The 14,510-nt window shown below is 37.1% G+C and overlaps 1 protein-coding gene across 9 annotated transcripts in view; it reads right to left on the reverse strand.

The window, feature by feature from the left end:
* The window catches only part of NEO1 (neogenin 1), a 209,984-nt gene that overhangs the window by 136,610 nt on the left and 58,864 nt on the right, over positions 1-14,510 (reverse strand). For all 9 annotated transcript variants that reach the window (XM_074917699.1, XM_074917702.1, XM_074917697.1 and 6 more), the window contains exon 2: positions 8,558-8,875. In XM_074917699.1, the coding sequence (XP_074773800.1) occupies positions 8,558-8,875 (318 nt within the window). The remainder of the gene's footprint in view (positions 1-8,557; positions 8,876-14,510) is intronic.

A 14,510-nucleotide genomic window follows, 5' to 3' on the forward strand; every position in this document is an offset into this window, starting at 1 on the left:
CGTAGAACTCATGCTTCTCTAGAGATTATATTGCCTTCTACGTTTTCAAAAACCAAAGGTCAAGATTTGAAAGCATACTGCAAAGAGCTTTAATTTTTTATGATTTACAGTAAGTTTGTATTTTTTCCAAGCACATTAACTTAAAGACAACTTTGCCCATTAACCAGCTGCATAAAGAATAGTTTCCTTGCTAATTATAAGACTTAATAATTTAAGTTGCAAGCTGGTAAACTGATAAAACCTAATCTTTTTGGTTTATAATGACTGGAATATTGCACCTAAGATAATGCCTTATTAAGAAAAATCTTAACTTAATGAATGACCACAGGATTTAAACACTTCTGTGCTGTGCATTTAAGATTCAAGAAGATTAGCTACTACAGACATCTTAAGATATCACAGTAAGAAGGGAGATTTCCACTACATGTAAATGGGATAGCTGCTAATGGACATCTGAGGCTTCACCAATTTGGATTTCTTTTTCTGCATCTATCCACCTGAGAAAAAGATCCATAATCATCCCTCCCACCTTTTCTGACTGGGTTGAGTGGAGGATCTCTCATTGCACCAAACATTAACTCCATTCTAGAAAATACAGACTTGTCTCTCTTTTTTCCTGAACAGTAATATAAAGCAGAAAGTTCAGGCACAAGTGTTACAGAGGTACTTCTGCCCCCTCTCCTATAACCAGGAGAGAATTCGTTACCCTCCAATGAACACAAATAAGCTTTAACTAGCTCACTGACCCATGCAATTAGGGACAGGGATAGTATTAGTCAAAATAGGGTGTTTGATTTTATTTGATATGAGATATAATAAACTTTAAACAAAAAAGCTTAAGAAAACCTGAATGTTAAATAGGAACACTGGTTTTAATATGATTCAATTAGCAAATCAGCATCTCTTCACCTAGGCTATGACAATCATTAGATAGCAATGAAGAGTTTAAAAACAAGCAGGTCTAAGATTCTCCTGCTGTGGGCTTTCACCCAGACTTAGAATAATCAATTCAGCTGCAGACAAACTGTACAGCTATCTGCTTTGGATGTGGCAAGAAGCTGTCTGATACTAAATCATAACTTAGTAGACTGCTTTCATATGAGTTGTGGAAAGAACACAGCACTCTGAAAAACAGGATAATTTAACTGCATAGACAAGGACTTGAAATTAGGCTTGAGAAATTACAGAAAGCAATTCCTGGCATACACACTACAAAAATAAGGGAGACGGACCAATTGCTGCCCAAAAGGGAACGGAAGCAACACTTCTTCCTCTTTTTTTTGAGAAATTTTGAGAAGTTACTATGTTGATATCCTACTGATCCCCCCAACACTTCCATTCATGTATGAAACAACATTGATTCAGTCTTATTACCAATTTATACCAATTCATGTTAAAAGATTTATTTCAGTCATGACCAGTTCCAAGTCCTCTCCTGCATTACCTTCTTAAAAAGAATATAAGCTCAGCCAAATTCTGGAAGAAAAATTGTACCCTAACTCTCTAACATCCTGCAATAGGTGTACAGGTCATTCAAGATCAGAGTAATCATTTTGTTTTGGCATTTGGATTTTACTGGAAAGGATGGTACACCAGCAGTCTCTCAGAGGCAAACCTTTTCAGGTTGCATACCCAAAAAGTGAAATGGTCAATATCACAAGTTACCTCAGCCATTTCCATTCCCATTTCCCAAATTTATGCAGTTACTGTTCAAAAGAAAAGTAAATGATGACAAAGTGTATGAATTCTTTTTTCCTAAACTTACAGTGAAAATATTTATAGTAGTTCTGAATCTGGACCTTTGCTTTCAGTCCAAGTACTAATACAGGTCGGTCCAAGGGCTCTCAGAGATTTTTTTCCTACTTTAACTGGACAAACGTGGATTCTAAGAATTTAGAATGACATATAAAAGGTAGAATGTTTATTATCTTAAATAGCTAAACTCTCATGGTTTTAGTAACCGTTGACAAACTTCAGGTTTTTTTAAAACCACCCTTCCACTTACCTGTCATTGACAAGAAATGCATTTTTAAATCTAAGTCAATTTATGAAAAATGCAGATGCTCTTTTCGTAGAAAATTTATTTTTGCAAGGAAAATTTATCACCCGTGTCACTTACTGGTTAAGTGCTCTTAAGTACCCTCCACTGAAGTATCTACGCTCTTTGAGTTTTTCCAATTCCAAGGTACAGAAAGTTCTTTATTCATGAAAATCAGATCAAGATTTTTCTTCCTCTTGCTCTTAACGGAAATATGCAATATTGAGTAAAAACATGCTGTTATTTCTAACCTAACTGCATCTCCAACGAGCTGGTATATGCACATAGTTTGTTCTGCTCAGCCACTGAGCTAAGCTTCTCTCTTACCCTTTTGGGATGGCACAGACACACACACAGTCCAGTAAGAAATAAAACGCTGTTCAGCTGTAATCTTCAGTTAGGCAATCTTTGCAGAAGACATGCAATTCCAGGACAGTACAACTTGACTACTTTTATGCAGTTCTTAGTAGTTATGGTAAAAATCAGGATAAAATTTCAACCTGCAGTGATATTTGAGCAAAATTCTTAATTATTCACCATTGTTTAACTGTAAAGAAGTGATTTTGATATTAAATAGCTAAATACTGTAACATACCAGAAATTAAGCTCTCACAACCACAATGTACCTCTTTGATGGTGTGCCTTTCGGAGATCTAGCTTTAATTGCAAGAACACATCCATCCATTCCTCCTCACTCCCACAAGCTGTGCTCAGGGAATGTGCTGGATAATCATTTCTTGGCCACAACTTTACCTACTGCATATCATCCAAAAAGTGTAATGGATATGGAATTACTTATTTCTACATGGTCTTCTCTCAGCATACTCATTTACAGCATCTTTGTACATTATAAAAAGTAATACTCTAAATTTATTGAGGAGAAAAATCTTTATTAGCCCATTGAGAAAAGGCAAATCATGGAAATCTTCTTGAGACCATATAATGAGCCTGCAATAGAAGCAGGATTAGATATCAGCACCTCCTGGCTCATAACTCAATTAATTCCTCCAAGCCACATTACATTAAATACAACAGTAGTTGCTCATCCAGACATGCTGTAATTTCAGTGGCAGTTATACAGACAGCTCTTCTAGTCATCAATTTGGAAGCCTAAAGCCAGATATATTCAAGATACAAATAAACCCTGAGAAGGCAATCTAGTCCACTAAAAATGAGACCAATTTCTCAAGTGAAGTTCATTCTCTACATCTGATGTAGAGACATCAAGTAAATCACACCGGTCAAGCACAACTCAAGGGCCTGACTTCCTCATTATTGAGAGGTTCTGTATAATGCTATGCAGCAGGTTAGAGAATACAGTTCACAGCTTTCCTCCTCTGGTCTTAAGTCTCCTGCTCACTAAGGAATCATCTTCACTTTCTGCAATCCCCCGACAAAGGGGTTATGTATCTTCCAAGCTGTACAAGACCCGAGGGAGCAATATCACAGAGCATTTCTTTCACCACACAACCCTATCGCATTTCCTGGGCCCTGAGTTCAATTCTGTATATGGATGGAGATAGGTCAGCAGAAGGAATGGAAGGGATTATGTACTGCATATCGTGTGGATATGACCATACCTCATACGAAGGGACAGGTAATTGCATAGTCAATGCATTCTGACATTTAGACTTCAGATACTTCACTTCAAACAAATATATTACTACAAAGGTTTTAAATGAAATTCTAAAAAAAAAAAAAAACAACCCAACAGTGAAGACACATTCTGTTACTGAAACTGCAACAACCACTCCACCATGCCACAGCAGTAGGATCTGAAGCCAGAGGCTTCAGCAGCCCAGTAGAGTCTGAGTTACACGATTAACTAAATGAACTAGCAGAAGGAGAAGGATTTATCCACATCAAAAAAGCAGAGAACTACACAGAACATCATGCCGAGCACCACAAAGTGCTAGAGCATACCTGGAATTAGGCTCCAAATCTCTCTTCCAAGTATCTACATGACATGCCTCAACCCACAGAAGTCACTCAAGTATTACTTGAGTTGTAAAAGGAAAAACAGGAAGTCTATCAAGGTTTCAGTGTTTGTCTTTTCAACACGAAACAACAATTAAAGCTTCACCATGATGGTTTTCAGAGTTACTATTCAGGAAGAAACAGTGCTCATTCTGGACAGTGCTGCACAAAATTCTCAGATGGTTCTGAAAGTAATATTACATCTTCACTAAATACAAACCTGCCTTTTCTTATTATTGAGCCCTTTTAGATTTTGATAGTACATGGCAGGAATATTTCTTAAGAAAAGTGATTTGCCTGTACTTTTTCTAAAAGTAATTACAAAATGAAAGTTTGAAAATAAAATTTCTATTAACATTTAAATGAGAATAAGGAGATTATTTAATCAAGATGGGAGAAAGAAAGGATGTCATAAGTTATCACCAATTGCTTTCTGAATTAATGAAACTCAGATATACCTAGTAACACAGCTACCTCATCACAACTAAGGAAATTACATATAGAGCTCCAAGCCAAATATTATCAAATGCAAAGACAAGTTGAAGAAGAGGAAGAAAAAGAAATTGATTCATTGGGGGGAAAAAAGACAACAGGTGAAATAAATAATTTAGTGAACAGTCTTTAAATGGATGTATTGAACTGATAAATCTGTATGAAGAAACTCAGTGCCACTGTCACGCCTCAAACCTTTTAGATATTTGTATGTCTGTTCTCTGAATAAAAGCTTTATGAAAGCTTTAACTAAGTAATAGTAAACAGTGACTAGAAAAAGAGATCATCTCAGGAATATTTTAAAGCTAGTATCATTAGTTTTTACTAATACTTACAAATTTATTTTTCCAAGATGAATTAGAAACAGTTCCCAAAAATTTTCTAAATTTTTTTTTAATCCATGTTTTGTAAGAACTATTCCAACCCTTCACACTTTTTAAGATCTAACTGGCACTTAAGTATCAAAGACAGGTTTGCATTTCAAAAGCCAGTTTTAAAAAACATACTGTACTAAGCCACTGATTAAGGAGTATTGTGGCTTTACATAAATTAGGCAGTTCCTCTGACTTTCCCTAGTTCAAATCTATCATGATAATGGCAAAACCCTATACATTATACAGACTATATGACCATCTCCCTCCACTACCCTGATGTTTGTATGGTCCTATTCTGGTTTCAAAGAAAGCAAGCAAAATCACTGTTAAAAATGAATGAGTTATTTGACAAATCCAGTTTAGAGCATGATAACATGCTTAAGTTTGCACAGCAAGAGGAAGAAAGAAACACTGGCAATAACAATCGCAACCTTCATTTGCTAGAATGAAACAAAATGTAGAAGCACACACTTAACAGGTAAAAGAAATACATGTATCCTGAAACTACTGATCATTAAAGAAAGCTAACAAATGTCCTGCTGTTTGCACTTTCTAAAAATCAAAGATTACTACTAGAAGTCTAGAACAAAAAACAACTTACTCTCAAGCTACAGTATCATACAATTTCAAGTTACAGACCAATCATGCTACTATTCTTCATAATGTAAAACTTTATTATAAACTTGTTGACTTGTTTTTTAAATCACATGATAAACTAGATTAAAGATGGAAAAGATCAATTTCTATAGGAGTCTCAGTTGCCACAGAAACTTTGATTCTCACCCCTCAGAAAACCTGAAGAGTAAAGGCTTCTCATGTATTATCACATATGGAAAAGGTTCTTTATAAGCCCATTGTCAAATGCACTACAAACTTGCAAATCCACAGCTATCATCAATTTTCCCCTGCCGTGACACGTTTATAGCATGGTGTCAAAAACATAAATTGAAGCAAGAAGCCAAGAAAGTAGGTCTCTAACATAAAGCATTCAGTCACTGTCTGACCAGTCTGCACTCAGGTATAGAGAGTGTGTGTTTTGGTTTGATTTTTTCATACAATGGTTGACTAAGCCCCTCTGTCACCTTGCAACACCTTGCATTATCAGTATCTGTCACCCTATGGCAATAAAAGAGCTTCAGTCTCTCACATTCAAAAATTTTAGATCCGTCAAACTATAATATATAAAAAGGCCTTTGAGTAATTCGAGAGATTTATCAAAATTTATCAGCCTGTTAGATCTTTATGCAAGACTCACTACAGGTAGATTGTTCAGCATTACCTATCAGCTGTTAGGGAAAACAGTGCAGTTGGCCTAAAAAACTCAAAACCTGTATTCATTCATATATATAATGGAACACAGCATCTATGTACTGGATTCTCTTTGCCCTGGCCTACATTACTCACCAAAATTTGTCACTTTCAGGCAATGAAGTTGTTTATTTAATAAGAAGCAGTTAAAACATGCAAGCTATGCTTCATAACATTCTCTTTAAAGAGATCAGGTGCATTGCAGTACAACATTCACACACCCCATATGAATTCAACATACGACTGCTCAATTAAGAAGGGAATTAGCTGCCTCTCACTGTTATCTTGAGGCTGAGGAGACCTTACTATGCTAACTATCCCCACACTTATCGCAGCCTGAAAGCTTCCAATTAAAAGAAAGACAGGAGAGGAAGAAGTATTAAAAACCACTGATAAAACTGAGGGATTCAAATAAGGTCAAGAAAAGCAATCTAGTTTAACCAGAATTTAAATATTCCATCTCCTCTTCCAAAGCCTTTAGCAACCAAAGCTACCCTTCCACCCAACTAAACTCTGTGTAGTCTTGCACAGCTCTTTGCGGTTAACAGAGTTTCCACACACCTACGTTTGACAAATCTTTTTGAGCAGCAGAACAACTTATGCACACTGAAGCCAGAGAATGCTCTTCTGCAGGTTTCTAACTTAACATGGTGGCATAAGGCAATGAAGAACATGTGTCAAGAGCATCTCCTCTAGTTCTGAACAAAAAACAAAATACAATTTTTATTGCATGGAATCGACTAATAATTTCCTAATACAGCTGTTAGGTCAACATGAGACAAAGGGGCAACTATTTATGTGGTAAATGTTCATATTGGCTTGGGTTAGATTATATTTGTTGAGTTTTCTAGCAAGATTTTTTGAAAAAAAACCACCCGAACTGTGTTTTGGGTGGTTTTTTTTTTAAATACTAAAAAGGCTCTAAAATTCCATTGTTTTAAAAACTATCAATTAAAATAGTATCTTCTACACTGATACAGGAATATTGAACAGGAAATTTTGAAGACATTTTGGATTACCTTCATTTTTAACCCCATTAACCTTACCTAATGATCATATAGACCAGAAAGATAACGGAAGCAAGATGCTGAATGATCTCATGTGGAAAGCAGCAGAATTAATCATGACAGCAGCAATGTACCAAGGTGGTAATTGCCCGACATAATCTGTGAGAACTGCTTTTATTGTCCTCATTGCCAAGAAGCTTAGAAATGTATTTCTCAGAGACTCAGAAAGTCACTCCTTTATGGTATAAAAACATAATTTTTTAAATTTCTGATGTTTCACAACAATGCTACAAGCTAACTTAATTGAAACAACATCAGAATATAAATGAAAAGCAAGTAGCAGCTCTGGGAAATGCTGTAGCTCTAGTCAGGAAGAATTCATTACCTCAAGACATTTATTAAGCAAATAAAAAAAAAAAATGTTTGAAAGAGGCTGGCAAACATCATTAGAGAAACAGAAGAAAATTGCTTTATAGGCTTTTTTCCTAGTTACATTGCCTTAGTTTACCTTGAGTTTTTTTCCCCATTAGTTTTCTCGCTCTAAGTAATTATAAGTCTCTTCCAGCTATACTGTTTACAAAACACACACAATCTGACACTCCCAAGCCCTAAGATACAAGCAAATGACATTATGAAAACAGATCACTTCCCCCGGCCATATTCTTTATTTTTACATGCCAACTTTTTTCTACCCCTTTATAAAAGCTATTGCTAAATCATATCTAAAGGTTACTCAAAATACCAACAGTGAGGTTATGACTTGGGTTTCTCCCTGTCTGTCAGGGAAGTTTTAAGCATTTAGTTGGTTGTTACTTTTCAAACTTCCTTGCTCACACCTGATACTCAAGAAACAGAAAAATACAAAACCCCAGTACTTCTGCTTTCTCTATCACTCTTCTAGTTCTTTAGGGATCGTACACTTCACTAGCTTTTAGGAGCTTCCCAAACGTTTCATGACAGAGGGCAGATAAATTTCAGCATATAAGCAGGCAGCAAAAGTTCTTTTCAAGGGTATTTTATACATAAAGAAAGTAGAATCCTGCTTCCCCCCCCCTTCTAAACTGTGGTAAGTCTTCCCTCTGATTACATGCACCTGATACATTTTTTTTTTAATCCATTCATTTCAGTTTTCCTGATGTTCAGCATTTCCTGAGAAATACGCACACATTAAGCCACTCAGATGAACAGAATATAAGACAAGTTTCAGCTAGTAAAATGAGAGATAACATTCCAGTTTCACTGATAACTGATGAAACAATCTTTTCCTTTCTTGGAATGCACCTTCCTCTTTTTGCAAGGGCAGAGTATACATCTACATTATCATGCTGTTAGTTATACACTTCACTACAAAAGAGACTTACCTGCTACCGTGAGCTTTGCTGTTCTGCTGACAATGGTCCCCAGGCTTTCCACAGTTGCCACACATTGATAATATCCTTCATCAGGTTTATTATGCTTGGAATGTACCACACTGTTTATTAATAAAGATCCATCTGGTAGCAATTGGCGACGATCATCTGACACCAAGTTTAGAAAAGTTCCATCTTTTTTCCATTCAATTTTTGGAGAAGTTTCACAATAAGCTGAACAGTTCATTATAACAGAAGCTCCACGAACTGACAGAATGTCCATTGGCTCCACCAGAAAGTAAAAAGGAGTGAAGGTTCTCACAAGGGATCCTATAAAACACAAATCACATGACACAATTTTTGTGTTAGTCTTTACAATTTTTAAACATAAAATGCGTCCTCATTTCAAAATATTGTAGCGTGCACAAGAGCTAACACTATGCTCAATATTGTCTCTCTGAACATATTAGAACTAGCTTGGTCCATATGACAGCGTTTTCTGCTTTGACTATTTACACCAATGGACTCTAAAATTCAAAGAAGTTTTAATTCCTAAAACATATTTGTCTGCTTGTATGGGAATCAATACGGTTAATAGTCCTGAGTAATCCATTGCAGACAAAAGTCTGCCTCATCAAAACTAATGGGAATGAATACATGTGTTGGAGTACCACACTTATAACAAATGATACGTACAGGGCTCTTTTCTTGGCCTTTTGTGGTGTAGATGCCATATCAGAGCAGTGCAGTGATTTGTTTTGTATAACAGATTAAAGAATAATTCAGCTCTCAAGAAAAAAAGGATCTCCAACTCTGAGCTTAACTCATCTTGGAAATACCATAAAACATTTTTCTACTTACATTCTAGTTCAGGATAAACATGATTACTTTTCCATTTTAAGTATTCCCAAAACAGTTTTATAATTAACATTTACTTTGCATTAAGAAGTGAATTTTAATTGCTGTATTTCTGGTGTATTTGGTCAAGCAGAAAGACGCATGTCAGTATCACTCTGACTTGTCTTAATAAGCACCCATAGAAAACAGAAAGAAGAAAAATTCTTCCAGGGAAGAACACTTTTCCAAATCAGCAAAATGTTGGGTTGAAAGAAAATGGGGTCTTCGTTTCTAAAGCCAATCTTACATTAAGGCTCCCCACCTATACTCTGACAAGCTCCACCTCAGCACTAGGAGCCGAATACATGTACAAAACAACTTGACAATATAAACAGAAATCCAACTAGCTGTCTACCAGCAAACCAAAAATGGAAGTGCACAGACTAGAAGGTTAATAAGGCTTTTGAAGCATATCACTTCAACCCTGAGCTGCTAGGATTCCTCCTTTCTTATAAAAAGAAAGCAAGTTGCAAAAACAAACACTTAAAAATACCAGCTGAAAACACACAGTCAAACTTACAAGGTCCTTTTGCAAGGCCTAGAAAATAACTGTTTTCCAAAGACACAACAGCTAAATGACAGGAAAATGACTGAAAAAACAGTCTTTAAAGCCTCTATATTGTCCTTGGGGGGGGGGGGGGGGGGGGGGGGGGGGAGAAAGGGTCTTGAACTTGGGGGGAGTGGATGTTGCTCCCCAGTTACATACAGTCTTTAAGATTAATGTTCAGACAACACAAAACAGTGAAGCCAAACCTGTTCTTCATTGTACTGTATAGGTAGATGCTGCATCATTTTTATCTGACACTGGTATAGCAAACCTACCCATGAACCAGTTCACTTCATCTGACAGTAAGTAACGCATGATACCATAAGAATGTGGTTTTCCTTTCAGGCACTTTAAGAATTTGAAGATAATCCACAACACTTGCAAAAGTAATTGTTAGAAAAGGGTTAAAATACATTCACAAATACAAAATTAAACTTCTACTGCACACACTAAACCGTTCAGAAAGGGTCATAAAAATACTCATCTCAAAACTATTTAATCTTTCACAGCAAGGTCAATAATGAAATACTGAAGTATGTTAAGACCATCTTGAAGAAGAATATGCATTTAATAACCAGATTTGTTTCATTAAGTCAGAGTAATTATGAAGCATGCGTTCTTAGAAAAAGTACGAATATGAGGCAGACCTTTACTTGTAAAGAAAGTCTGTCCTGTAAGCAGTCTAGCTTCTTCAATTGCTTGGTTAGTTGGTGGTTTGGTTTTTTTTTTTTTCTTTTTTTAAAATCAGATTTACCTTCTAAAATAACGTTAATTAACAAATTGATATGATTCCCTCTATCACTGAATTGCACAGAAAGTCTGTCTCCAAAGAGACTCCAGCTTTCCCCTGGAGAGGGACTCCAGCCTTCCTGCACAAAGCCTATTGTTTTTGCCACTCAGAATTCACAGAAACTTGAAGATAAGGCCGAAGGAGTGGTGTGAAAGAAACAATAGATAAAATATGCTTTTGTAGGTTATATCATTCCAATATTCTTCTACCTTCAAGAATTCCAGAGAAAGTAAGGAAAAAAAAATGCAGAAAGACTGCAGTCTTTCCCTAGTGACCCTGACAGTTTCAGGCTGAAGACCCATTACACTGGTATCCAAATCCTTGAGATTATACATTTTCTAGGGATAAAACAGACCAAAAAACCCAAACAAATTATGTACTTTGGTTTGTACAATCACACCCGTGTGCAAAATTACTTGAGTCTCTGTGTGTGTGGTACCAAGTTTCAGCTCTAACACACCAAATGGCAGAAAAGAAACAAGAGTCACAAACAGGATGTTTATTAGTATAATCTCTTCCATCACTCTAGAAACCTAAAGGTCTTCTCTAAAAATCAAAGATTCAGCTTTATTATCCCTGTGTTTTCCAAAAAAAAGCATTCTAGCCCAAGCTCTCAACCTTTTTCCCCTTATTTACAAGCTCTGTCACAGTCTTTCCAATATAGATCCAGACCCCTACCAGAACAAAATACAGACATTCTTGAGTTGTGTTTTTCTCTGCACTTGTCATCTTTTCAAATAAAACCTAGGAAACCCTTGAAAATGGGAGACCAGCTTCTTGTCTTATCTGGTTTTGGTGCAGATTGGAGCAGCTCAAATCCACTGATAGGCTAAGATTATTCTTATGCTGGAAGCAGGCAAGGTGCCCAAGCAAATAACATTGCAGAGTATAGAGCAGAGGATGCCAAGAGAGTACACCAAAAAGAAACAGCAGCACAGAAGGGATTAGAGACTTTCAGGAAGAATGAGAAGCAGATTCTCAGCCACGTTGCAGAGGTAACACAAAAAAAGGTCTTGCCAAGAGCCCTGTAAAGACACAGGACAGCTTGCTTCACCTTGGATACTACCACGCTCCTGAACAGAAAGCAGTGGATAGAAGAAGATAAAAGGGCTAGTAAACAACTATGTCCCATCTTGAAGGAAGTTAAACTAGAATTGAAACCTTTCTAGCCTGCAGTCTCAGAAAAGTTTTGCAATTTAGAGTTAGGGTCACTCCAGAAAGTGCTGGTGAGCTGCACCCACACTCCAGCCAACTGAGTTCAGATATCATTTAAGCCTTGACTTAGCACAAAAAGGCTTTGTACATACAACATCTCAATAAACTTCTATTTCTGTCAACAAGCCATTTCTCCCACTCCATCAACCTATTGATTATTCAGTTAAATGACAGCGCATTACTTAGGACAGAACTGGTGTATTTTGTGAAGGGAGTCCTTCCTCTTTCCATACACTTACCTTTGGGGGGGTGTGTACGTAGGTACATACACATCAGTGGCTTGGTTTGTGTTAATATCAGTGCAAGAAGCTTACATAAAAGAAAGCCAAGTCTATCTTCCTGCTCAGAAACAGAAGAAGTCGAATCTTGCTCATTCCCAACAGATAATCCACCCTCCTCCACAACTCTGCCCTTGATGACCAGTGACAGGGACCTGGCAATTCCTACAGGCCTTCAGTTCCAGTGCTTCACACTCTCTAGGACTACCAAGCAGTAAGTACTGCTGTGATTTAAGCACATTTCTTTTGCCAATATGGGCATGGAGAACAGGCTGTTCATCTTGCCCAACAGTCTTCTACATACTTGAGGACTTAAATCTTTCTCTAGCCTTTTCTTTAAACTTAGCATTTCTAGTTTAGCACTAGGTAGATATTAGGGCTCTGATAATCAACTCTCTGAAGCCCCTCCAGCTGGCCCATATTCTTCCTGAAGCACTGTGCCCCTGAAAAAATGGAGCGTTCCAGCAGAGACAAGAGCAGTTTTAGGTGCAGGTACAGTGTCATTTCACATGTTTTGGAAGCTCTACAGCTCCTTTATTCACCCCTCCCAACATACAGGCATTAGCTTTTAGCACAGAAGTAGAACACTACAGACTACATTGATCTGTAATCCCTTCGCTACCGTAATCCCTAGATCCTTTTCTCGGAAACTGCTGTAAGGCTTGTTCTTTTCCATTTAATGTTTGACTAGCTGATTAGTCCTGCCTAACAGTATTAACTTTCTCTTGGCTCCTCCAAATTTTTCCTCCTTCCAAAAAAGTTTACCAATTCCGAACCCTAACCTCATCCTCCCTTTTCCAGCTTTAAATCGCGTGAAAACTTAACAACAGATAGAGCTTACTCTGTCATTCAGGCTGTGAAAGACATCTAATAGAAGCTTACTCAGAACACACAAGTGCAAAATCCCACACAGAGCAGCATTCAATATCATTGTCTTGTCTTCTCTCAACATTTACCCGTCCCTTTCTATGGCCATCCTATGACAGTTAAGACCACAGTTTCCCTGTTTCCTTGCAAGAATGTAACAGTATGGTAGTGGTTGAAGAAAGAATAAGGAAAATTTGGGGGTTTTTTTCCTATTAAACTTTTAAAACTACTAAGGAAATCAGAATGGTCTAAAAATATACCCTTGACAATTCCGTATCAATTAATACTCCTACCCACATTACCTACTAGAAGTAGTTAGGGGGGAAAAAAAAGCACTTGTTCCCTCACTTCTCAATTTTTCCAGGAACTGAAGCTAAGTCGACTACTTTTATACATCCCTAGCTCCTCCTCTCGCCCCATTTAAAACATTTTGGATTTTTCTAGTCCTCCTTGTAGCTCATCTCTCCTCAAATTCTCAAAATTAACCAACAGTTCTGAAATTGTTTCATCCAAGATAAAACTCATTACACAGAACTGATGTGAAACTATTTAATAATGAAGTATTTTTAGCCTGTCCTTCGCTTAAGCCTAGATGATCTCTTTCCTCTCAGTATTAGGACAAAGGACCAGAAGCATGCAACTCTCCTCACTGAGAAAGGACCAAAAGGAGCACATTTGAGATATGACACTGACAAAATCGACTGCCTGAACCTCTCTCCTTACAGCATGCCTCCCCAAAGAACATGAAAATGCTTTTAAACCCGAAAGAAGACAGTTTTAATACAACACTTTCCAGCTACAGGAAATCTGAAAGCAGCTAGGTAAGACAGAAAGAGCTCATCAGTCGCTCTCTCCAAGCGACTTCAATCCAAGCCTTCCTTTAGCCTTATTTTCACTGCTACCATGCCTACACAATGATTACTTTCATTTTTTGTACCTTCTGCTAGTTGCATCACATTTGGGGCAGTGGTACATCTTTAATAAGGCTTCAGGTGAAGAAATGCCTAGAATAGTAAACACAAAGCAGCTGCACAAGTGGGAAGAAGCTTCCCTTTGTTATCCAGTTAATTTCTGAAAGACACAAGCACTCCAATATCAAACTTAAATCATTTAAATGTGTGCTTTAACAGCTGCCTGACAAATTATGGCATTTAGGAAAATAACTACAGACAAAACCACTCTGATCTCACCTCTACTTAGTACACATAAATTACCTCAAATTGGCGCGTAGCAATACGTGTCAGAAGACTTCCCTACTACCAGTGCTATAAATTCAACTTTAGCCCAGTGTCGCCACCAAAACTATTTGGTAGCAATCCTGATAACCATCAAATTAATTCAAAGCAAAGTCTTTCAATACCAGATTTCATA

Source organism: Athene noctua, chromosome 13 (genome assembly GCF_965140245.1).
Source record: "Athene noctua chromosome 13, bAthNoc1.hap1.1, whole genome shotgun sequence".
NCBI lineage: Eukaryota > Metazoa > Chordata > Aves > Strigiformes > Strigidae > Athene > Athene noctua.